Source organism: Xiphophorus hellerii, chromosome 12, assembly GCF_003331165.1.
Source record: "Xiphophorus hellerii strain 12219 chromosome 12, Xiphophorus_hellerii-4.1, whole genome shotgun sequence".
Lineage (NCBI taxonomy): Eukaryota > Metazoa > Chordata > Actinopteri > Cyprinodontiformes > Poeciliidae > Xiphophorus > Xiphophorus hellerii.
The window spans coordinates 5,869,870-5,897,252 of record NC_045683.1 but is presented as its reverse complement, the minus strand read 5'-3'; the positions used below and the strand labels follow the sequence as shown (position 1 = coordinate 5,897,252).

The window sequence follows — 27,383 nt, the reverse complement described above, 5'->3', positions numbered from 1 at the left end:
TGTGTAAGAACTAGTAAGAGTGAGTCATGATTGGTCGTTACTGAGTTGACTCCAACTCCTGTCAATTCTTTCTCCAACACAGCAAACAAAGTATGCGCAAACAAAAGAGGAGGCAGTTTATCCTCTGTGACCTCTTGCCTGAGACTTCATGACTGGATTGTACTGTATTGAGTTAAAATAAATTGGACTGATCTGAACTAAAATATGACTGGATATGATTTTATATGACTGGATATGAATTAGACCTGTTTCTCTTTTGAAATGGCATTTGCTTTGCATTACATTGAATTCAAACTATGTTTAAAAAGTTCTTTTCTTCAGTGCCCCAACAACCTGATTGTGCAAGAGCAGTCATCTGGACCCAGTACCACATGTCAGTATGTGGATGTGTGACCATTTGTGACAGACAGATTTGCTCAAAAGCCATTTGAAATGCCATTATCATCAGAAAAGCTCTAGATCAGCTCAAATCCTTGGAGTATATTTTGTGTGCCTGTGTTTGTGGCACAAATGACTGATGAGACAAGAGACTTTGGAATGGTTAAGCGTTTGAAATACTTTCTGTAATCTGAACACATTTTTACTCTGCTGCAGGTGCAGGTGTCCATCATAAATGTGCAACTTGATTAATGCTGCAATGTTTATTTAGGTCCACATCAGGTGACAATTCCCAAACCTGGATAATGTAAGGTCTATATAAGGCAACAGCATATTAAATTGCTGAAATATGTTTATGATTTTAGTTTTTTTTTGTTGGACCCCAGACTGTCAGAGACCCCTGACTGTCTGACCTCCGCTTTAAACACTTTCTAGTTGTTGCGGTTTTAGTGCTAGTTGTAGTGCTGAGATGATGAACACCATCTAAGCAAATGGAGTACCAGGGCTGCCACTCCTCAGATAGAAGGTACACTACATAAAAACTATGGAATGGTGATTGAAAAATGCCTAATTGCATTTATCACAATAAATTGCAAAATTATTCCAATTTATTCTTAGAAATATATAAAGAATCTGCAAGATAGCGGCTTCACACGGTACTTTAGAACCAAATTGGGGATTCCCACACAGCTATTAGGTGCTGAATAACTATTAAAACTAAAGACTGAGGATCCACTGAAAATTGGTAGGTGATCCATTGAGTGGTTCTGTATTGTTCTGATTCTGTATTAGGTCTTGAGTGGATTTTTTCCCTCCCTGTGTATGTCAGACATGTCTTTCATTTACTGTTCTGCTGTGGTAGTCTGTCTTGTCCACTTTCCTCAATTCATAAACAAACTGCAAGGTAAGCTGTCATGGTTAGGTGCAACCACCTTAGAGGGGAAAATGAGTGGAAAAGACCTTAAAAACCATGGAAAAATGCTAACTTAGACAAATTTGAAAAGTTGATAGGAAGGTTTATAAACTAAATGTTAAGAAAACAGAGGAAATCCAAAACATCATGCTATGCTTTTCAATCATCAGTCCACATGGATAAGAAGTTCCTGATGGAAACCAAGTGACACTCAAGCTCATTCTGGGGGCCCCTAAGGTATTCCCAGATTTTAAAAAAAGGACTACATGTTCTCTCCGAAAGGAGACATCGTGTTCAGAAGCTCAAACCATCTTAACTGACTCCTTTCTCCATCAAGGAGTAGAAGTCAGTTCTACTCTGAAGCTCCTCTAGATGACACATTTTGTAACCCTGGCTACTTCATGGAGAGAGTTCATTTCAGCTGCTCAATTGTAGGATCTCATTTCTTCAGTCATGATCCATGCCTCTTGACTGTAGGTGATGGACTAGAAAATCAGAAGCTTTTCAATTTAGCTCAGATCTTTCCTAACCTTGACCTGCAAGAGTTTTGCCAACATTACTGCAGATGTTGACTTGTACATCCATCCTCTGCTTCATTCAACTGTCACTGTGATACCCAGTCTCCTTCGTTTGTAACAGAGAGTAACCACCATCATCTGAAATAAGATAAAACTGTGAAGTTACAGAAGCAAACACCCTCCCATTTCTCTGTTAATTGTAAGTTATCTCCCTATTTACTGAACACAATCTTCATCTTACAAGCCTTAGAATAAGTAAGAAAAAGACATGGATAAAACTTAGGTAAAAACAAATTCAGCACAGCAGTTAAAAAAATATGCAGTGATATCATCTCTGATTTATTCACATTGCAACAATTCAGCAGTAATCATCCCACTGTGGTGGGGGAGCCAATTGTTTGGCCCTGTAGCTGCCAGTCATCTAAAGAAAGTCCCCGAAGGATGAACTCACAAACGTGTTCAAAATCTTTTGCTGTATCTCATTTCACCAAGTATTTCCACATCGCTCCCTGTACACCTATACATAGAATCTAACAGCTGTTTCACAACACTGCGCCACATGAGTAATTGTGAAACAGTGCAGCTCGGCCGTTTATCAAACCTCGTATACCCCCCTCTGACAAGGAGAGACTAGGAGCCCAAGATCCTGGAGAAATATGCAACTTATAAGAGACGAATGGCATATTCTACTTGGCCAGGTCTGCAGAAATGAATAGCTGCTGGTTGCTGGTGTTTACTCTGTGAGAAGGAAAACAGTTAGAAACACATTCCAGGACTGTCAAGGGAGAAATAGCCTTACAGTGGGAAAACATGGCAATCAAAATGTGAGGAAAGTGGTTGTATTAAATATAGATGTCAGTACAGTGTTTCTAGAAGACAAAGGACTGCTGAAGATGATCCAGTCAGAAACAGCAGGGGAGACACTGAAGAAAAACGAAGATATTTTATATAAAAACAGCACCAAATCAGAGGGATCAGACGTTTAACACTATGGGAGAACCTATAATTAGCTTTTTGCTGCCACCTTGTGTCAAAGATGTGCCAATACATGTTTTCAAATTAATATAACAAAATATCAAATTAGTCAAATAAGCCATGTTCATAAGATTAGAACATTATCAAAAAATATATTTATTTTAATGCATTACATTAGTTAATTACACACAGACTGTTGTTTCAAACCTTTATAATGATTTTCTGTTTGCAGTTTAAATCTCTATTACAAAAATGTGTACTTATTGAGAAGCATGTTGAATATATCTTATTTTAAAATTTAAAATAAGATGTTTTAAATATATTTTAGGTTTGTTTAATCTTACAAACAAACCTAATCAGAACAAACATTCCAATTTATATCATGGAACACTGTATTCAGTATTATATAACTGTTTCAGGTTGCAGATTTCTGTCAAAAATGTTACATTTTTATTTCTACTCCACTAAATTTCTTTAGAAACAGTTCATGCCCAAACACTATAAAACATAATGCACATTAATACACATTGGCACATAGACCTCTAATAAGAACAATGACATGATGCATCATCACAGATAAATTAAAGCACAAGCTTTGAGATCTGAAGTAAAAAAATATGCATGTAGAAGAGTTTAACACGGGATGAAGTTGATATAGACCAATGTATTGTAACATTTGGATGTGTTAAATTTGAATAACCACATTGTTGGCAATGAAAGAACTCAATATTAGCATTGCATTTATTTACATATTATTTGACTATCTAAATCAGGGGTCTCAAACTCCAGTCCTCGAGGGCCGCAGACCTACAGTTTTTAGATGTGCCACAGGTACAAAACACTGGAATGAAATGGCTTAATTATCTCCTCCTTGTGTAGATCAGTTCTCCGAGCCTTGATGACCTAATTATTCTATTCAGGTGTGGTGCAGCAAAGGCACATCTAAAAGTTGCTGGACTGCGGCCCTCGAGGACTGGAGTTTGAGACCCCTGATAAATAATCTGTAAATTTAATAATTTAACTGAAAACTACGGTGAGATTTCATCAACAAATGACTAATAAATGATGCCTCTAATGATAAAAATCAAGTACCACAAATATAATCAACAGCAGTGTATCAAGTTCCAACTCCACATAATAAAAAAACTCTGTAAAATCATAACTTTAGTTCTTACAATACATACAGAAAAAAAAGAACTAAATTAAACACAGCAATAACATACAATACGCTCCATATTTAAGTTCCTAAAATAAATCCATGTTTTATTGCAGCAGCTGAATCTGAAGCTGAAATGGTTTGAAAAACCAACTGTTCATTTGAGACCAAATTGAATCTATGGCAGGAAATAATTTTTTTGCCTTTATTAGTTCTCAATGATTACCTGATTCCCTGGGGTACAAATATGATGTGGCACAGCTTTATTCTCTTACTCTTCCAAACGGAAAATATGAGAGGACATGCCATACAAGCTGATCCTCGGAAGTCAGAAAATAGCAGAAAGAAAATGGCTATTTACCTAAACTTAACCACATTATCAGGGCACTGATTAAGCAGATAAAAACAACAGGAAGTGTGATAAACTAACCACCAAACTGTCAGGAGGATGAATCTCCAATCTGAGGAAATGGCAGCAGTTTTGTCCAGCTGATGATTCAACTGCAATTAGATGAATTTATTTGAAGGCCTTTTTCAACATCTATATCAAGGAGTTCCAATGAATAAAGAGGGTGTTGTAAATTACCACCTACAGGATTTTATTCTTTTTTCTATCTTATTTTTAGACCATTAATATTAGTACTTTTAATATAAAAGTAGCCCTGAGAGTCGGATGCAAAATTTAATCCCCAAGTCAGTTTGTGGCACAAACTGCTTAAAGCAAAATAGGTAAACAAAACAAACAATTCCCTCCCCAGAAATCATCCAGGATCCAGTTACAGTGTAAAATTACAGATGACAATTCTGCATCTAATTGTAAAGTCCATTCATAACCTAAAAAAAAATATTATTTCTGAAGATAAACAAACAGTGCACATTTGTCACAAATCTCTACAATTCACAAAGCAAAGCACAACAATAATCCCCTGTAAAAGAGCTAAAGAACTTAATCTCATTCATCCACAAACTTACAAGCAACTGTTTCCTTAAAGTGCCCAGTTTCCAGTGAATACGTTCTGATCAGTTTGCGCTACAGATGTGCCAATACCAACACTGGAGCTTTACAGACAGAGAGATGGCTGAAGGGGTTCCTCTTCACAAAACTTCATCATCATGTGCATGGACCTGTCTGTCCTCATCATCCTCCTTCTGAAGCTGCTGGTACTTTCTTTTGAAAAATCCAAACTAGAGAGTAAAAACATGGAGGTTATTTTGTGCTAATGTTAATCCAAGAAAAATGCAGTTCCAGCATCCAGTGCTGTGCAAAGGTTTTAAACGACCCCTAATTAGCTGTTTTCTAACTTTTTTATTTGTTTCCCCTTACTTATTATGTTTTCTATTGAAATTAACAATTATTACTAAAATATCTCAGAACGTGTTCATTATTAATTCCATGGGCCATAATCATTCTTGTGTTACTCCAGAGTTTTTCTAACTATCTGGAGCTTAGTGTTAGCTTCCTCCTCACACACACCTGCCTTCCTGCCTGCATGAAACTTTTTCTTTATGAACATTTTCACTCCTTCTTATCGGGCAGCAGCAGCTAATCTGAACTCTTCCTCAATCTGTCCTGGTCACGTCTGTCTCATCACCCTCCTCCAACGATAATAAGGCCCCTGAATTCCCTCTCCTTGTCCGCTTCTGAATCTCCTCAAAGTTAGTGTAGTAATTAACATATCAGTTAATTTGACACATTTTCCTGAATGGGCTTATGCGAATTTTAATGCTTTTGTCGTAGTTTTTCTGACCCGCCCCGTCTCGAATCCACTCATTTTCTCGGACTCCGGTTAGTTGAAATGACTTTATTTATTAACTTAGAGGGGAGGGGCGGGCCAGGGAGGACTGAGGGATTTCATTTCATTGGATAAGCTCAATGTCCGTCAATAAAATCAACCAATGGGCTGTCGCGGTCCATAAAAATTTAATTTAATATATTCTTTTGTTAAATTATGACAGTGTAGTGCCACCAGATATGGACATTATGTACATCAGTCTGTATCCCAGAAGGTCAGTCCTCCCCTGGACAGAAATTCAAACTGAATGCAATTTTTTTTTTCTGATCAAGTTGTCAACCCACCACAGTGGCGGAAGACAGTAGTTGCTCCAATTTACAAGCCACTTCATACTTTTACCTGCATTTGGCCAGTGGAGGGTGCTAATTTCCACCCCTGCTTGAGAATGCTTTAATAGATTGGTGAAGGTCCTTTATAGTTAAATAGAAAGAAAACGGCAAAACCTTTTCAGGATTTTGGGATGCTTCAGTAGAATGCCAGTTTTCAAATAGTTATTTTAAATTACTATGCATACATATGCATCATACAATGAATAGAAATAAGCTTTATTTTTTTAAAGAAACAGTACATGTAGTTTACTCTAATTTACTCCTATTTCCTATTTAGTTGCTTCTGCCATCAACCATAAAAAACACGTTCCCAGTGAACATCTTCAGTATTTTCCATAATTTGTAATGAACTCTTTACCTTATACAGCAGACCAACAACCAGAGCCAGCAGCACCAGGCCACCTATGGCGCTACCAACTATCACACCAACTGGAACATCAGCTTTCTCTCCAGGTTTGCTGACAGGCAAAACCACCTGGACACAAAGAGGTTTTGGCAAAGTCACTGTAAGATCTGTCTCAAAAGAGTTTGGACAAATGAACTTTTAACTTATGTTTTCTTTGATGTACAGTTGCCACAAATAGAAAATGCCTAAATAAACCCATTCTGCATGAGTAAAATTTCAATTACGTAGATTCACATGAGGTGTTAGATACAAACAGAAACATCTTAATGTGAACTTACATCCAGATGCTTGTGTTGGACAATGAGAAGATCCGGTTTGGAGGTCTTCACATCCAGGCTGGAAATCAGATTTATGCTCTGATATGAAGCCTAGTACAGGAAAATTGTGGATTTAAGATATTAGTATGATTTCAATTATCAGTAACATAAAAAAATCTGAAGACATATAAGGTAGAAATTTACCGTAATAAATGTGCCATTCCAGATTCTTGTTTTAACCTTTACCAGATAGTCACTCTTTATTTCAGTGTCTTTAAGGATGCATTCTATCTTCTCACATTTTGCACTTGTACAGTCCTATCAGGTTAAAAACAAACAACAATAAAACGATTACAGCAACAACAAAAAGGAGAAACAAAACAGATAAAATTAAACATATTTATTTTGTAATTTCAGTCCTAGTGGTTAAATAATAAGACTGGACTAAACTACTCCATTGTTTTTGTATTATTATTTTGTTCTAAAAATCATATAATTCGAAATAGGTCATGAATGGTACAAAATGTGTGTCCTGGAAATAATTTTTACAGTGGAGTAATATGTAGTTTCAATAAGCTGACAGATCTCATACAGTCGCATTTAAAGCTGCAAGCATTGTGTTTGCTACCATGTGCTCAATAAAAAGACAGATTTAGGATTTGATACTTTAATGTGAACATACAACTGGAAATACCATAACCACACCATTAAAACAAGATAAACATTGAACAAAGAGAGTCGCCAACTTACCAGTGTCTTTGTACCTTTGAGATTCTCCTCTTTGAATGAAACCGTCTGAATTTGTTCACCAATATGTGGAGGATTATTTAGGCTGGTGAAACAGCTGATAGATTCTCCCTGTATATGGAGAACATGACCATCAATACTGCAATTATCACACCCCGTTTACTGTAAATTATATTGGCAAAAAAATATGCATGTGGTGGTATTTTCATTATTGCAGAATAGGAGCACTCACAGCTTGTGGCTCCACGCTGGTTAAATACAGGAGTGGATTTTCACCTTTTGTTTTCACTGGCAGACTTATAGTGAGAAAAAGGAGGCTGAGAGGGAATATACCTGTTGAGACCTTTGAACACATTTTGCTTTAGTAATTAAAAGTAATAAAATGAGACAATAATACTGCATAAGGTGGATTTGCTAAATGCACCTTCACTGTAAAGGTAAACTCCGGTCCTATGTCATTCAGAGTTTTCACCGTGGTTACCACTTGATTGGTTGAGTCTGCCACATAAAAGTTGATATTTGACTCCCTGTGAAACAGGAAAAGTATTTAACATATTTCATTTAATTTTATATTACTGATAAACTGAGAGAAAAAAAATACAGACTCACGTGGACAACACAACTCCTGTGTCAAATTGCACAGGAATGGATATTTGCACAGTATTGTCGGCAGGATTTTCCTCTTTTCCATCACTGCAAATCATATCATATCAATCACTCGTCTCATTATTATCTCATGAATGTTCATTTAAAGAAAGTCAAAGTGGAATTAAAAGGATTTCCACGTCTTTGTACCTTCTGGCCTCAAATTTCACAACGGCTTGGTTTTCCTGAGAATCAAAACTGTAATCAAATGTGATCTCAAAGTTAACCTGTAATGAAATAACAGGGTGTGAATCATAGCTGTTTGAGAAATTAATAATGAAACCAAATCCAGCTCAGAAAACAGTATTTATACTTACCTCTTGGTCTTTCTTTAATACTGCATATCCCACCTGACAGGTGACTGTATTTTTTAGTGTTGATGTGCATTTGACTTCATCTGTCTGCAAATACAAAGTACACACCAGACAATAACATTTGTAGCTACGTGTTTTATTACCATTGACTTTGAAAACTTGTAAACTCAGTAGTATTTCAGTGAATGCAAAGCAGATTTTATTTGATTTGCTCATAACAATACAAACATGACATAAAATAGCCAATCATTTGTGAATAAACTCAAATACACAGAAACATAAAATACTCACAGCAGTGGCAGAGGAGTAGAAGAGGTTGTTGGAGAACGTGGCAGAGACCTGTGTGTTGTATGAATTCTCATTTTTATTCTTCACAACAACTTTGAATTTCAGTTCCCGCTTGTTGGCGCTGAACAGAACTGGACTTGAGCTGTAAAAGGAGCGCACAGAAAACTTTATTGAATCTGAATGCAAAAAAATGGAAAAGCACAGTTTTTTCTTTTATTTTGTGACGATAGTTGAATATAAGTTATAGGAACTGAGCATACCCCACACATTCAGAACAAACAGAGAAGCCAAAAAAGCTCTTAAAAGCTGTGGTAAGCTCTATCTGAAACTGTTGCTTTTATTTGAAATTAGGCCTGTCACGATAGCAAATTTTGCTCAACGATTAATTGTCTCAAAAATTATTGCGATAAACGATAATATTGTTTGAAGACCTTTTTACACTGATTTAATGTAAATGACGTAATAATGCATGCGATTTCCTGCCAAAGATAGATACACTTTATTTTCAAAAGAACACTTAACACTTGAGCTGATAAACAAAATAAACAAAACAACCAAAAACAAAAATAAAATGGATTCTCAGTCTCCATTAACAAAAAACTCACTTGAAAAAAAACAACTAAACAACATAAAGCCAAAGTGGAAATAAATACTGCATTCAACCAAAAGATTATGAAGTCTGTGTATTATGTTGCCCTTCAGTAATAATTAGATCTAAATAGAGAAGATGGGCACATTGACTACCTGATGCAATAGTTCACACTACATGATTTTTTGCTGCTATTTTTCCCCTTACAACAATCTTAAAACGTTGGTCTTTCTAAGATTGTGTGGTGTGTTACGGTAGATCGTCGTTGCCGCTCCGATCTAAATCAGGGGTTTCCCAGACTGGGAGCTTTAACTCCACCTGTTGAATGTGACAGGTAGCCAATCAGAAAGCGCGGATTCTCCTCCGTGCTTTCTGAGGGGAAATTACGTCGGGGAATCCCAAACAGCTGACACGGCGCAACCCGAAGTCCAGCGGACATCGGAAATGATACGTGGAAACAACATTAATGTTTATTCAACATACAAAGAATATAGAAATGACAAGGGGAGGAGTTGGAGTGAAATTGCTACCGCAGTTGATAAACCCGGTAACTTTTCAGCTGTTCTTCGTTAACGTGACATAAATAGGTTATAATGATTTTCATTCGGTCAGGACTTTACGCTGACACTAGCCACATGCATTGCAGGTAGATTGTAGTAAAGCATTGATTAATGCCTGGTTTTAAAATTAGTTAACTGAACTTGTAGCCATTATTTTGTGGCCATTGTTGGAAACCACACGGCAGGAACGAACCCGATCGAACCGTTATACCTAGGATTTCTGTCGGCTCATGTGTGGTCTGTCAGGGTTTGAAAATGGGCCGACAATCGGCCGACAGCTCGTGTGCGCTGGGCTTTACACTAAGTAAAATGAGGATGGGAGGGTCAATGGAGAGCACCGGAGTTGAGCCTTTTTTCATTCGGTGTCATCAACAGAAAGAGAAAAAGGCCGGAAGAGACGATAATGCCGATAATTAAAATGACGTCGATAGTTTTAATTTATCGTACGATTAATTGATTTACCGTTTATCGCAACAGGCCTATTTGAAATAATTAAATTAAAATGCCTTAGTCAAAATTGGCACTAAATACTAGGAGCTCACCCTCCAAATACTTAACAGACTTTAGGTCTACAGACTCAGGAAGCTTGATTTTCCATCTGCTGACCTTTTTCTGTGCTGCTTTGACCAGGCAGTTTGAAACATTATCCTGCTGAAACACTTCAGTTTACCTGTAGTGTGTTTTATGTGTTTTATACTATAGAAACATATTTTAAGCCCTTTTCCACATCTTTACCAGGGCTGCCAGTAAGCATAGAGGCCGCTGTCCGTCTGTATTATATGACAAGGCTTCTTGTCATATAATAACTGGTTTACAATTGTTGTTCTGGTAAAAAATTACAGGGATTTAAGGCTGTTATTAAAAGAGATGCTTCAATTTGTACCAAAGGAATATGTCAACACAATGTTTGAACCCATGACTCATCATTATAGTCAGCACTTTGACTGACTGCATCTGCTGCAGGACAATCATGATGTAGCAGGGAACAATTACACATTAATCTTCACAAAAAAAAATCTTTTAATTATTACGTAGACCCTCATCGGGTCTTATTTTGATGCTAATCAGTTGGAGATATAACTCACTTTGTTAGTAGAATCTAAATAGGTCTGAGAGATGGAGGATCTCTGCACACCTCTAGCCAAAGAGAGCAGTAAAAATTTAACTGGGGACTGTTAAATCAAGTGTGCTGTACTATACAGGACTGAAGTAAGCTGTCATTCTTACCTGGACCCCTGCCTGTCCACCTTCACATTCAGCTCCAGATCGTTAATACACAATTCATCTGACCCACAGTCTTTAGTAAAAGGGATCTGAAACAGTGAAGGACCAATAAATTCAGCTGGGTGCTGTGCTACAGTTTTAATTAGCAAACTAATTTATTATCACTTAAACAAGTTTTAAATCTTCTTACTTACAAAGAATTCAAAGGCTTTTGGAGAAAAGCTGTCAAGGACAGGGTTGACGTCTGGATTTTCTTGCTCAACTTCTACTTTCAGGCTGAGGGAATTTACTAAGTCTGGTGTTTCCTGTTTGATGTATTAAAAAAAGAGCAACACAAGTCTACATCTCCAGAAATAGACCAAGAGAGGCAAATTATTCTCAAAAAGATTTCAGTGAACACTTACCTGAACATAAACCCTGCGATCTACACATAGGGATGTGGAGGATATTTTTATCTTCTCCTTCAGGTATCGTTCATTGTTTACTACAAATAGTCCTCTTGAAGTTACCCGTGAACCCTTCAGGTCAGCATCCAGAGTCAATGTGTAGGATAAATCTGAAATTAAAGAAACAAAATCAACAAAAAAGTGGAAAACAATATTTGAGATTCAAATATTGAACCCCTCCAATACGTAGACATTTTGGGACAGATGTTTCTGAGAATTACTTAAACTATAAACAGCTACTTTTGAAAAGAAAAAAATGAAGCTGGAATAAATTATTTCTTTATTATTTACACACTTTAGACTTTGACCCATACATACACCCATCCATCCGTCAAATCAAATACATTTGTGATTTGATTTCAATCAATAAATCAATAAAAATGCTTTGAAACTATGGCTAGTTTGGAAAACCCAGACAATCTCTTTAAAAAGTTCTTACTCTTTCTGAAACTCCACCTTCAGCACATCCTCACTTCTTCATTATGCCATTTTATTGCTTTTTTAATCTAAACATTTCTATCCTAACTACATTAGTTTTCCAAATCTGGTTCCTGTATGTGGGATCTATTTCTTTTCAGCTTACTTTGAATCTATTGAAACATACTGTACTTTGGGTACCCATATAGTTTTAGTAACAGAAATAGACACATTTTAATGAAACAAAAAAGCTAAAGATAAGCTCATAAATAAAACTGACTGTGCAAAAAAGTAGTGTAAGTCTGGTGAAGATACAGCAATTTCATTCTTCTTTATGTGTTTCACATAAAGAAATCAAATCTATTCATTAAAGTTACTCTGAGGAATCTAGCTTACCTATGGGTCCTACAGGATTTGTGGGTCTGAATGAAGCACTAAAACAGATGTTCACATTGAAGCAAGAGAGCTTGCGTCCACTAATGTCACAGTCTTTGTTTAAAATGCTGATTTTATCAGGTTTGAAGGAGGCTTTAGCTGTAACAACTGCCACTCCTCTGGACCTGAAATCAAAAGTAATATCAGTTGCATGTTCCCACATTCACAGTGTTCCCACACAATTTTTTTCTGGAGCTCACCACAGCTGGACAACGGATCCATAAGCACCAATGGAGATGTCAGGAATGGTATCACCATTCAGGTCTTTATTGCTGTCTAAAGATCTTCCAAAAAATTGAAGTTGAGGATTTAGCTTGGAGCCTGGGATTCTCTGTGAAACAGTAAATACAGTTAAGTCCAACAATAGTCATATCTCTGGTCAAAATAGGCTTGAAATTATTTCCAAATAGACACACGATAATACTGAGTTACTGTGTGGTACAGAAAGTCAAAGTTCTCTTGGAAATGGCCAGGTGCACTTTATCATGCCACATTAATTTTTGACAGTTCATTTTTTCAGTCATAAAAATCTAAATGAATACACACTGACTTAATTCTGGCCTAAAGAGTTGCGTCTCAATCCAATGGGAGGAACAGTGGCTAGAGAGTTTCAGAGTAATCTGACTGTCCATCCAACCATGAAAGAGCTGGAGTTGATGGACCAATCAGAGCAGAAACACAGGTTGGTTGTGGAAACTAAACAACCTGGTCTCACATGAAGGCAGTCTTCCAGGCTCTATTCCTGGAGCTTCAGGTGTTTGAAACTGTTGGATAAAAAACTGGCTCAGAATGTGAATTTGATTCTTCTTTTTTTCTTCCAGTCCTTCGCTCTCAGATTACTGTTAGGGATTAGATACTAACCAATACCAAGGACTTTTTGTGCATTTCTAACTATGTGAGAAATGCTTTATAAAAACCATGATTCACTGATTACAACCCAAAATTAAGCCTCTTCCCCTTTTCTATAAGCTTTTGAAAAATAGGTAGACTCTTGATATGTATTAACCTTTAATTACTTTTTGGAAAAACATTTGGCTTCACATTCCTGAAACGTACCTCTCCGAGTAGTAGAGAAAGGTTTAATTAGTGTTAGTATGTTCATGTTTATCTTTGTGTCTTCCTTTATTTTATTGAAATTACTGGTAAATCAGTCTTAGTCTGTTTGTTGAGTTGTTGTTTGGTTGCATTATTTATCATTTCTCATTGATTTTTCTAAAACAAATCTTTAGTGGAATACATTATTATTCTGTGAATACAAAAATCACCTTGCTTTGATAGAAGTCAGTAAATGTGAAGTAAATAAAAGCATCATTCAGATGGATTTTGGACATATTAAGAGAGTATTTTTTCATGCACATTACAATAGTTAACAAAGCTTACTAGTTTAACACATAAATAATTTCAGCTCCAAAGATATATGAATAAAAACACAAAAACACAAAAGTTGTATGTTGTACCTGTGAGAAGTCTTTTTTTAGACCCTTGTTGTAGCCATTGTAGATGTAAATCACACCCTTTCCCTTGTCCTCCATGGGGGCTCCAACCACAACATCACTGAATCCGTTGAGGTCGAGGTCAGGAATGACAGAGATAGCCATTCCAAAACGAGCATTTTCATTTCCAGAAGGACCGTTGAGGAATCCCTGCTCATTCAGTATTCCCTTCAGAAGAAGAGGCAAACAAAGTGTGAGGCTTATGCACAGAGGATAAGACTCTGGAGTTAAAAATGCTAAAAATTAAAGATGTTTCTTTTTAATCATTTTTACCTTGGTGACAGAGAATAAGTAGACTCTGCCTTGTTCTTTCTTCACCTCATTCATGTACATGGGAGCTCCAACCAGAAGGAAATCTGTCACTTTATCATCGTCTACATCCAGTGAGCACAGGACGCTCCCAAAGTATGACCCAATCTGCAACAAGTTCCGGCTGCTTATCCATCACATTGTAAATCTGATCCGGTTGCAGATGAAAGTGCACATTTTCCACAGAATTAACTAGGTGAATACATCATCTAATCTCCATACCTGTTTCCCTCTTTCTGTATCCACAACAACAGGTTGTTTCTGGGGGTTCACAGTGTAAATGATGACTTGTCCGGAATGGTTGGAGCGAGGAGCTCCAGCTACAAAATATTCTGTGGACCCATCAGTCAGCGTGGTGAGAGCATAACCTGCCCAGGAGAACAAGAAAAAGATATATTTATCCAAGTGACTGATTGTGTGTTACTATTTTTAAATTTTCCTTTATTTTGTATGTTTGTTTTTTCTTGTTTTACTTTGTGTTGCACATGCACAAGTCATGTTTTCAGCATGAGGGCAACTTACATGTAAAACATACCAATCTGCCAGCAACCCAAATGTAAACAGCAATGGAAGGAGGAAAGAGATGCTTGTTTTACGATACCATCAATATTTTGAATTTGTGCCAGCTATGTATGACAATGTGAAGGTTTGCTGTGCACTCTATGCAGGTGACAAAGTTTTGTTTAGCTTTAAAAAACAATAAGTTAAATTTAAAGAAACATTGTCAGTCGCAGTGTGGTACAGAAAGAGAAAGTACCACTAGGTAGAGCGAAGGACCACCAATGCAGGTGGTCCTCCACCACCCAAACATCAAACCTGGATTTCTGTGCAAAACCAGTAAGTGTTTTTTTTTAAAACAAGTATTTGTTTCATGTTCAGAAAGACTGTGTTTATTTTAGTTTTTATATAAAACATATTTCCTGCAGAAAGCAGTTTTTAAGTTAAACTTAAAATGTCTGACAAACATTGTTGATGCTACTTTTACAAAAGCACTTCCTTTGAAGTGAGTATTTAGCAAGACTGGTTGTCATTTTTAGATTGAGGAAGCAAGTTACCTTTTCAGGGCGAGTATGCAACACTAGTTCTTGTTCTATCTTTTCCAAGTTGTTTTTTTTTCTCTATTTGTATTAAAAATGTTCTATGAAAAAAAATCTAAAAGTCTGACTTTTCTGACAAATATTGCTTATTTCATGTTGTAGATGATTATTTGTATGACAGAGAAATAACATGATTCACAATACTCCAGTGAACATTTGTTGAAATCTCACATTCAAATGAAACTTATCTCCTAATCTTGAACAACATTTATGTGGGTACTAGAAAAATTTAGATTCATTTTCCATTCAGTCATCCAATACAACATCTGTTAAATATGAAGACTGAAGAGGAGTAACACCATGATATGGTACAGCAAATATTCACAATTTGGAGAATGTGATAATAAAAATCTCAAAAGCATACCCAGCAGTGAGCTGTGATTTCTCTCTTGAAGCGTTCCCTCAAAGGCGGAGAAAGGGAAAATAGTTGCTACTGATCCTTTCTGATGGACAACAGTCCCACTCCAGGCGTATGCTCCCACTGCTCCCAGCATCATCATATCCTAAAAGCACAATGGAACCAGTAAAATGTCATAAACATCAACACATTGTGGCTCATTAATTTACCAACACAGAGTTTCCAAATAAAATGTGACTAATTTAACTGGAATGAAAAAAAAAGTAACACTGAAGGAAAATGGTTTTTAAAGCTGTGGCGGTTCTCTAACAAAGATACTGAGACTCTGTGGCCACATTAATTCTCCTTTTAACAAGTAGAAAGGACCAAATGTAGACACATCCACCAATAATTACTTAATGTATATTTCTTCTACAATTGTATTATTTCTGTACCTGCTGCTTGGAGTAGTATGCACTGAATCCGACCTGGGACATCTCCATCTGGAAGCTATCTGCCCCTTTTCCAGTACCTTAGGCAAACAGAGCACAATAGAGAAGTTAAAAACAGGATGGCTGCTCAACAGTAGCAATGAAATGTGCACTTTCCACTTCTCATCTCTGCGATTGTCCCCTACAGAACATGTACATCAACAGAAAAACAAAATAGAAATAATATGCACCCTCTATGCTGAAGATGCGTTTTCCTAAAGTCGCAGCGATGGTGGAAAGGACTGCTTCTTCTGACACATTGAAGAAGTACTTCTCTGTGGGTTCACTGGCAATGGATTTGATTTCCTGGATGAGATTTTTTGTATCTATGTTGTTTCTGATGTAGTAACCCAACACCTGAGGAGCAAAAAGGAAATGCCCAACTTATACATATTGATATAAAATTAATCAGAGCGAAACAACAATAATCAATGCAAAGGTCCAAGGTTCACCTTTCAACAGGGAGATTATTTTTTTAGGATTTGTAAAACAAACAAAAAAACATATCAATTCTGGTATTTTTACAAACTGAACAAGTGTAGTCAAATTTTCTTCGGCGTGACATTATTCTGCAAACAATAATTTTTTAAAGACTTTTTACACAAATTTACCAGGGAGTAGGCCTGTCACAATAAGCAATAAATCAATTAATCAGATGATAAGTTAAAAAAAACCTAACATTTCTATTTGCATGATTTATTGTTTTTCTATTTTTACTAAAAATTGGATGACAAAAATCTTCAGTCTGGTGTTTTGGTCTAAATTAGCCCTTTTTTTGACAAACAATTTTGTTTACGGAGACTAAGTAATTAATTTTATTTGCTGTTTTATTTATTCATTTGGAATATTTGAAATGTTTTACAGCGCCAGTGTTAAATGTTTATTAGAATATAAAGATTATTCATTTTTGAGAATGCATTATTCCACTACCATTATATTACTTGAAATGGTCTCAAAACAGCAATATTATAATTTATTGCAATAATTTCTGGAAAAATTTATCATCTAGCAAAATTTGTTATTGTGACACGCCTACCAGGGAAGTCAATAATTTTGAAGCCACTGAACGCATTCCAGGCTTCTTATTTGTCTTGTTTCAAAGCGTCATCTGATGTTTGTCTGTTTGAGATTTTAACCTACTCAATATTTAGAGTACATCATAATTAATCACATACCGCAATACCAAATCGAATGATGCCTCGCTTGTCACACTCAGCGATGACGCTGTCTCTTTTGTAGCTATCGTGCGACTCCCCATCAGTAACAACCACCATGACTTTAGCAGCTTCAGGTCGGCCACCGTTGCTTGCAGAAAAAGCTTCCTTACTGAAGTAAGGTTACAAACAAAAGACGTTTTTACAGTAAGATAATTCAATTCAACCATTTGTATAGCTCCAATTCACTACGTGATGCCAAGACACTTTACAATTAAAAAACAACATAATGAAAAATAACAGTAACTCTTTATGTGACGGGGTGTGCATAAGACTGACATGGCATAACACCTATTATGAACATGAAGGAGTCTTTATGAATGTTTACGACTGTTGTCATGAGGTGTCATGAGGTAAATAAAGACACTTTCAATGCAAAGTTGCTTTAAAAGTTGCATTAAAAGTCCATTAAAATTGCCAACTTTAATTATTTGGTAAATAATGACACTTTTAATGCAAAGTTTTTACTGTAAGTGGACTTTTAATGCAACTTTTAAAGCAACTTTGCATTAAAACTGTCATAATTTTCCAAATGATACTTCATGACAACAGTCATAGACATTCATAAAGACTCCTACATGTTCATGACAGATGTTATGTCATGTTTATGACAGTGACATGTCAGTCTTATGCACAACCTATCAAATAAAGTTTTACCAAAAATAAACCTTAAGAAAAGAAGAAAGGAAGAAATGACCAAGCCACTAAGTTAAGAAGTAAAAAAAAATCAGACTCTGCATGTATTTTAAAAGAAAAACTGTGTTTACTATCAAACCAACCTGGCAAATGTGATTGCGTCGAAGGTATTGGTAGAAGTACCATACATCTGTGTGATTTTGGATGCTGCATTAAGCATCTGGCTCTTGTCTGTGTAACGATTCAGTTTGAATTCAACCTTTTGGCCATCACTATACTGAATGACGCTCATCTATTGTGAGATAAAAAAAAAATACACTAAAAAGAGCATTCAAGCATTGTTGTAACTCAATTGCTCAAGAGTCACCTGTGTACTTTGAGGTCCGATATCTAAAGAAGGTATCAATTTGCGCAGGAACTCCGTCATTGGTTGCCATGGATAAATGCTGTTTGAGCCGTCCAAAACAATCACAATGTCCATCAATCCTGAACATGCTGTAGATTACAGGGAAGGCTGGTTAATGCATCATTAAAAAAAGAAACAACACTCTAAAAAAACTGTCTTTAACTTTTACTGAGCCACTGGTTTAGGTTTTTTCAACTGACAAAAGCAATATTTGTTTGATGGTATTTTGCCTATAAAAATTACCTATCAAGTTTCCTTGAACTGGTTAAGATAGATCTATGAACTATACAACACATGTTCATTCTATTTTTACACATAGTCATAGATAATGACATTTTAGTCTGGTCAGTTCTGTCTATTTTAAGCTCCTTTCAGGATTAGCTGTTTTCGAGCTTCATGTCACTTTAAATCCAAATAAACGGCAGCTGGCCATGACCCCCAACCCAACGTTTACACTGATACATGAAAACGGCTGCAAACAGATGTGCAACTATAGAACCTTACATCTTTGAAAAGCACAACCTCCTGCACAACCAAAAAGATTGCAATCACTATAGTGATTCAACAACACAACAATTGTCTTCGCCAGCAGCCATGGTACATAGTGGTAAAATCAGCTACCAAAATGTGCTAAAGTTCTGCTTGGGTTGCTAGGTAAAAGAGTTGGACTTGGCTAGGGTTGCTAGGTAACAACGCAGTGCCCGTAAAATGTTGCTTAACAATCAGGAGATTTTTTTACAGCAAATTTCCAGACACCAAAAATATTAACTTTTTACCAAAAAAAGTTAACTTTTTTTTTTTTTACCAAAAAAGTGAATGGAAGATTTTTTTAAGTGCTTGGGCTGCTTTTAGAAGTGGTTGAAACCAAAACTGAAGTACAAAGAAATTTGACTTTAACTATCTTACATCACCAAGGAAGGACAGATGGTAGAGGTTATCAATGATGAGGACTTGAATGACTTTTGCTCTGAAAAGGAACTAGCCTCTTTTCAGAGCTAAGCTAACTTAAGCTAAACTCTAAGTTCAGGACTGAAGCATGAGAAAATAGCTTATAATATCAAAGCTTAAAATTCACGCAAAGTCTTTTCTTTAAACGTTTCCTCTAATGCATTCATAAAATAAACTGTTGGGTTCAGTATCTGATGTGACTGAGAGTTTTGAGAAACAAGAGACAGATTGTAATAAAGTGAATACAGGGAAAAATACTGCTTACTCTGAATGGCAGGAGAAAAGGCAGGTTGAGGCTGAAAGAGGGGGTTGAGTTTCGAGCAAATTCCTGGATAAAAGTTCTGATCGCCACACTGCTGTCCCCAAAGAGGACCACACATCTGCAGCAGGGATGACAGAAGAAAAAATAAGAGACCTGATTAATACCTTTACTTGGCTTTCACAGCAGCCAAAAGGTTCCAGAAGGATGCAGTGACTAAAGTTATGTAATTAAATAAAAGTTTATTTATATAGCACATTTTTTACAGTTGTATTGCTTCACAGAAACACAGAAAAACACAAAAACAAAGCACTATACAATCACAACAGCCTACAATAAAAGTAAATTATAGCAACAGCTTGGAAATATTTGTCTATTTAAGTATGGAACCACTAAAAGGCTTTGAATTTATGACCTAAGACAATGGAAAGAGGTGTTTATTTGAATCAAATTATAGGAATGTTCATTGTTATAACTGCTGTCATTCTGTGTTGACTTGAAATGTTTGTACACTATATTGTACCAGCACCAAGCCATGACTGGTGGGAAGAAATACTGATACTGCTATTTAAGCTAGATACCACTTCCTGTACCCTGGTTGTGGGTGTGCAATATTTCTATATCCATATATGCATCTGTTTCTTTTTCCTGTTGATTGGTATGTTGGTTTGGTAGCGTCATTTAAAAGAAAGTTTCCCATGAATTTCTTTCCATTTTGAATATTTACAACAGCAAACATTTTTTTAAAAATGAGAGTTTTGAGTTCAATTTCTACAAACAAAACAACAAAATGTGCCATTCATTTGTATTCAGCTCCCCTGAGTCAATATGTTGTTTGACCATTGTTCGCTGCAACTATTTGTGGTACTGTATATGCAAAATAGCTCAAGCTTAGGCAGATTAGACAGAGAATATGTAAACTAATCAGTTTTTAGAGCATAACATTATCGCTCTGGACTTTTGTTTAGGATCATTGTCCTGTTGAAATTGCAATCTCAAATATTTTGCAGCCTATTTCTTCCAGGCTGCAAAAGAGGATTGGCCTGTATTTAAATGTCTCAATTTTCCCATAAACACTGATCATATTGATAGAATAGAATAGAATAGAATAGAATAGAATAGAATAGAATAGAATAGAATAGAATAGAATAGAAACTGCCTTTCTTTTTTGGCATCTTCAAAGTTGTGACATGCTTTTCCCAATTTTTAAAAGGATGAGCTGAACAGTGCACTGTGCAATGCACAATAGATGTGCAACAACAACAGAAAAACTTACCAAAAAATCATGGCCTGTATGGTTGGGAGCAAGAGTCAAACCCAGAGACATGTTGGCGTTGACATTTATAACATCGGGAATTGTAACAGAATCTGTGAGGGGGGGGGACATAAAAAAGGCAAATTAGGAATATGTTGCATGAATTGCTTTGTTAATATGATTCTTACATTTCTTAAGAAGAAAAATTCAAAGAGAAAGCTTTGTAGATTTCATTAGGCATTTTTTGAGTACAGTGGAGAGGGTGAAAGTTAAACAAAACCCTGAAGTTTACTTTGAAGGTTGAGCTTTTCACATCTGTTACTGGATCCCTGGACTGGACACTTGTAAACATCTCCCTTCCTGTTGTCACTCCAAGGAGCACCAACTAGGAGCCTGAAGAAAACAGGATTATTAATCACTAAACCTCCAATAATAATGAACTATTATGAATTCATTCTTACTTGAAAATGGGAATATGTTTTAATAAAAACAAAATAAAAATACAAGCTTACAAGGCAAGCAAAAAAATGTGTCAATTTGCGATCAGAAGGGGTCCAACCATCATGCAATTTTAAGATAAAAGCACATGCTAAGTATGGTTAAACCAAAATTTATGTATGTGTTTAATTTTGAAACTACATGCAAGCCAGATGCTCACCTTAAAAATTGCCAGTACACATTTTGCATGTGCTACTGTCCTTTAAAAAACATGTCACTTGTTGATTTAGAAACTGAATTCTGAACAAGATTCCTCCAGGATAGTTGGATGCTCTTAAAGGTTTAGGGAGTGCCTCGATCCTGTCAGGACCTGGAGTTCTCAATTAGGAAATATTTTTCTCTAGTTCTTCAATCACTTTTGAACTTGGAGCACTGCAACATGACTCAGAGAGAGGTACAAACTGCATGCATCTGCAGGAGGTCATGGCAGTGCTTGGATGCTTCCGTGCAATCCACACCATGCATCCAGAGCAGAACAAAATAAGAATGAAGAAACATTTGGCAGAGAGATTTAACGTCTCAGTAAGTTCTTTTTACTAAGACGTCTTTTTACTAAGAAGTTCTGCTGATTTACTGTCAGCAGAACTTTACTGCTGACAGTAAATTTGTAATTTCCTTACTTTTAATTCTCTGAGATAAAGAAATAAGTTGGTGCAAGTTTGAATCAAAAACAGAGGCTTGAACTTTAAGTTGCAAATATAAACTTCTGTCTTATGATAACGTAACTTCACCATATCTGAAACCAAATAAATATCAAATACTGTAAAAAGTGACTCTTTAAAACTTGATGACAGGAAACATTACGTATACTGGTGTGTCATAGGGAGACTTACAGTCAGAAACTATGATCAGAGGCACTGGTTTTCCTTGAGTTACACAATAAGGAAGTCCTCCAGACATTAAATTACTCTATGAGCGTGACTGACTGTACAGACCGGGAGTGTCAATCTGGCCTAGAAGAAGAAGTTTTATTACTGTTTAACTAAATGTTAGCCAAATGTGGTATATTACAACATGAATTGCAAGAAGAGAGCAATTCATGTACATATTCTCCCACGGCTTTTGTGTGCCGTGGGAGAATTAACAACATTTAGCATTTAGTGACAATATCACGAAAATAATCATGGAACTGCACACATACGTACAATACCCAGATGACTCACGGTACCACATTTATCTGTTAAATATATAATATGCCAGTGTAAATACCATGGAAATGTCCAGCCATTCTACTGTTCACGAGAAAAGTTCTGTCTTGTTCATGTGTTTTTGTGTGGAAAGTGTCAATCAACCACAGAGCAAAAGAACAAGACCTTGTGAAAATAGGGTTGCACACAAGGCTAAAGAAATTAATTTTCAAACCTAACACACACTCTGTGGTCTAATGGTGGAAGAACTCAGTCATGATCTCTGAGTGTTTATCTGGTGATCTTTACAAAAGACATGCCATCATGAGGAAAGTAATAATATTATAAAATCTCAAAATAAAGTGCATAAAATTGGTATTTGAAATGGACAGTGTATATTCAAAGTGGCAAAACACATACCACAGAAATCAAATGAAAATCTTTGTTGACTGAGTTGAGAAGGTGTGTGTGATCAAGGCAGCCTACAACCTGACTCAGTTTCACCAGTTCTATTCAAACCATTTCTATTGTTTTGTTATACTGTGGTAGTTCAGAGTAAGAATGATTAAGGAGGAAAAAAAAACATCTTTCAGCTCACTGATGGAGAACTGCATTCGTCACAGCGATAAATGCATTAAGGAATGTACTTTTTTGAAGACATTTCATAATTCTTTTCATAATTATTTTTCAAAAGCAAGGCAATAATTGTGTAGGGCGTTGTAAAATAAATAAAAACTTGTAAGATCAAGTGAAAAAATGACTAATGAGGTCAAACTTTGGTATCACAAAAAAAATAAAAGTGGCTGAAGTGAATAAAACTGATGATGATCAAAAGTGTCAAGACTTGTTTGCAATTTTGAAAGACAACCAAAAACCATGTGTGAATCATTCTGCAGGCAGCAACAGGCTTTCATTTCCAAACTGAGAGAAACTATCCCTGACATGAAGCAGGGATGAAGATGTTTAAGTTCATCAATACTGATCGTTCTGCGTATATATAAGTGTCATCATATTTTTCCTCTGTTTTACTGTCTTGATCACATTAATGAAATTATACGAGAAAGCTCTTAAACCCTTTTGGACATGATCACTTAAAAATCAGAGTTTATAAGTAAATTATCACATTCCTACCATTTGTCCTGATAGTTTGGTGCTTGTTGGACAGTGTAACCAAATTCATCAGAAGCTGGGCCAAGGAAAATCCTAGCATCTGCGGTGCCAACATTGAAGGTCTGCAATTGGCTTATCTTGTCAGCTGGTAGAAGAAACAGAGAAGGCTCCATTAAGACTTCTGAGACTCTTGCAGTTCTTACAATGCCTTGCAAAATTACCCATAGCCCTTAAATTTTTTTGCACATTTTGTCACACTACAACCACAAACATTAGTGCATTTTATTACACAGGTGAGGGAATTTGTGTAACAAATGGGAGGCATTTGCACTTAACATCTTTACTATCTGCGAATAAGATGCAGTGCAGATATTCACAGCTCAAGAAGTAAAATCTGTCAACATGACATCTATTGGTTTTGTCCTTCACAAATCTACCCTACATGGAAAAATAGCAAGAATAAGGTTGATGTTGAAGAAAAGCTAAAAGTTTCATTTAAAATTTGCTACAAGCCATGCAGGGAAAACAGCAATCACGTAGAATAAGGAGCTCTGGTTAGGTGAGACCAAAGTTTACATTTTTTGGGCTGTGTACATGGTGGAAAATGTACAATGAATATCAACTCAGCATCATGCTGCGCATAGTTGATGTGCAGCATGATGCTGGGTTTTTCTTCAAAGCTTTATCAAAGCTGGGACGAAGCTGGATGAAGCTAAATATAGTACAATCCTAGAAGAAAAGCAATTAAAACCTGCAAAAGACTTGTGATTGAGACGTTCACCTCGCAGCAGGGTGTGTACCAAAACACACAGACAGCTACAATAGCAGGTTTGGGTCAAAGCATTTATATGTGTTAGAGTAGCCCTGTCCAGCCATCTGACTGAGAATGGGCAGCTCTGGAAAGCAGTAATATCCTAAAAAAGATTTGTGCAAAAGCTGAGCTGGACCGGCCAAGTGCAATAAATAAATAAATATTATTTTAAAAAATACTTTTTTTTGTCTTTGCAACTATTCAGGAATTTGTATTGGCCTATCAAAAAAATGCAAATAAATACACAGATAACAGGTTTTAAATAATTTTGCCATATATATATACTGTATATATATATATATATATATATATATATATATATATATATATATATATATATATATATATATATATATATATATAAAACAAGACACTTGTTGAAAAAGAAGCCCATGTTGCATGCTGGGAAACATGCATTTTTAAAAATGTTTCTAGGTGGAGAGGGACCAGTTATATATATATAGATAGATAGATCTTGTCATAATCATGCCAACCCATGATTATGACTATATATTGTTAGAGATTGCTTCCTGAATTTTGCTCTCATAAGAGAGTTGCCATGTAAAACCACCAGAGTGGGTCAATCTTGCACAGTAACAAAGAAATAACCAACACCTGCAAAGTCTGACTCAAGGGAGCAAGAACATAGGAAAAACAGCAGCACATGGAGGTTATTATTTTAATGAAATGCTTCTCAGAATCATAATCAACAAAGGCTCCTAACACCCTCAGGTGGAAGCAGGTTGAGTTCTCCTGTTTTATCAGTGTCACAAGCCTAAACAGGCAGAGCTGCGCTTCCCTCTGCAATCACCAGGACCAGGAATGTGGATATTGAACTCGAGAAAACCTTCACAAGCAGCAGCCCTGTCCTGCCACGCCTGTTTTTACCTGCAGCGCACACCAGCCACATTCATTACGCAGACTCCAATACTTATTAATGAGCCTTTTTATTTTATTTGAGCATTAGAAACAATGTGCTCATAGCGGAGGACAGTACCTGGCGGCATGTCTACGATTTATGAAGCAGTAGTACTTGCGAAAAACAGAAATAGTGGAAATTTTCGCCACGCGGATCACAAGTTGACCAACACATTAGAAGCTGAAATAAGACATTCATAATCTGTTAATGAATTTTACACTGACGTTCATCCGATGCGAACAACGTCTCTTAGACAAAAAAAAAAAAAAAAAAAGACTGCCATCAATTTTATAATAATTAAAACTCAAATCCTTAGAAAACGATAAAAAAAACTAACTTACTTCTTGTAATCCCATGCAAATTATGGGACCTCGACAATGCGATGCTTAAAAAGTAAAAAGTTTAATGTCGAAGAAAAAAAACATAATTTATACTTACAGATAACTATTATAGCAAAGAAGATTTTCCTCCAGACGTGATCCATTCTTATCATTGCTTCGTGTGGGTATGGTGATCAAACAATGCCTCGGAGCGGGTCAAAGGCTCGGCTCCACAGCGGTGACGAGCCGGATATGTTTCCCTTATAAGGACTCGAGCCTTTTTTCTGACCTGCAGACACAAACTTCGCAATAGTTAGTTCTGAGGAGAAGGTTACTCATCCAGCATTAAGGAGCAGAGTGGGAAGTTACAGGTGAATTAAACAATAATGTTTAACATTGTCTTATTCATTATTTAAGTGTGTGTTGTAAATTATTGCAATGTGTTTACACTGTTACAACTATATTGTTTTATTCCCCTTTTTGTTTGGTATGGTAAATTGATCTTAACACTTCTTGTATCTTACAGCCTTTTACCAGTCTGTCAGCATGGGAACTTGATCAAGAATTACTTGATTGATGCCCTGCTTCCTGATATTTTTTTTTTAAATTATTATTTTTTATCTGCCTCACTCGTAATTTTGAAGTATGTTTAAAGGGGTTTCTTGTACAGAATCTGTTACGTGTCACAGCTCTCAGTGAGATAAAGATCTGGGTTTTAATTTTCACCAGAACTTTCCATTTATTACTGTGTTAGTCAGTTCTTTGTGATTATATTGGTATTTTTGGGGGGTCATGGTCATGTTGCAGATATCAGTTCTGGTTCAGCTTCAGGTGTGAGATAGCAGTAGCTCTATAATAGGACGTTAAACAGCCATTTAAGTAACATATGCAATGACGTAGAGTGACATGCTGTGAGAAAGACCAACAGTTATTCCCTCTTGCTGGAAAAACAACTGACGTAAGACCTTTCATTAAACTAAAGCTGGGGCTGTGAAATTTAACTCTCAATTAGTGGTGCCAGTTCAAAATAATAATTTGGAAAGAACTCTAACTGGACTTGTTGCTCAACAGACACAGTCAGCACAGCATGTTGTATAACATACCAGTGGCTTGTGTGTTAGCAACTTAGATTAGATAGATGAGATTAGATTTATAGATAACTCTTTGGCAACAGTTTTAACATCATTTGTAATAAATTCTTTGCAGACTTCACACATAATTACCAGTAAAACAATACTGGAGGATTCAACACAGATTCTGAAAGTGGTTTTAGTGTTTTTCTGTGGGCTTCTTAGGAAGTCTCAAAAATAGCCTCCATGACATCACCGTGGCTTCATACACAGAAAGAGTTCATTGTAATCTACGCTTGTGGAATTTGATGGCAACATAGGTCAAATGAAGAATTATGGTGGGAAGTGTTTAGAAAAAAACAGAAACAGATGCTACATGGTTGTGTAATACTCAGAGGTGAGTTGTCTTTCAAGGGCCACGAATCCTTTTGAAAGGTGCTGCATTTTATGAGGTAACAGTAATAAACCAGGAGAATTTAAGCCAGTCTTGAAACAATGAGTTTGCGCCTTTTTACTTTGAAATTGCAGGGAAACTGAGTCCTTGCATTTCATCACTCAAATAGCAGATGAACTCATAGCACAACATCTAAATGTCTGTCTTATTGCTACTTTAATTGTCTGTCAAATTTAATAACATTTGTTCCACTCTCCCAGACTCTGACTGCCGCCAATTGACTTCTACTGTAGTCTAAC

The 27,383-nt window shown here is 36.2% G+C and overlaps 1 protein-coding gene across 1 annotated transcript; it reads right to left on the bottom strand.

The window, feature by feature from the left end:
* Window positions 1–4,131: 4,131 nt before the first annotated feature.
* On the bottom strand, window positions 4,132–25,867 carry itga2.2 (integrin, alpha 2 (CD49B, alpha 2 subunit of VLA-2 receptor), tandem duplicate 2). The gene is made up of 30 exons (XM_032578992.1): window positions 25,739–25,867; window positions 23,592–23,715; window positions 21,128–21,228; window positions 20,857–20,948; window positions 19,587–19,701; window positions 18,335–18,462; window positions 18,111–18,259; window positions 17,293–17,443; window positions 16,309–16,474; window positions 16,082–16,158; window positions 15,654–15,792; window positions 14,415–14,560; window positions 14,157–14,300; window positions 13,848–14,051; window positions 12,591–12,721; window positions 12,352–12,515; window positions 11,497–11,648; window positions 11,287–11,397; window positions 11,096–11,181; window positions 8,723–8,861; window positions 8,435–8,518; window positions 8,268–8,344; window positions 8,082–8,165; window positions 7,897–7,999; window positions 7,705–7,815; window positions 7,476–7,583; window positions 6,930–7,043; window positions 6,747–6,836; window positions 6,421–6,537; window positions 4,132–5,125 (listed from the first exon to the last, which is right to left on the bottom strand). The coding sequence occupies exons 1-30, from the start codon at window positions 25,791–25,793 to the stop codon at window positions 5,036–5,038; spliced, it is 3,552 nt and encodes a 1,183-aa protein (XP_032434883.1). The 5' UTR covers window positions 25,794–25,867; the 3' UTR covers window positions 4,132–5,035.
* Between the last annotated feature and the right edge of the window lie 1,516 nt (window positions 25,868–27,383).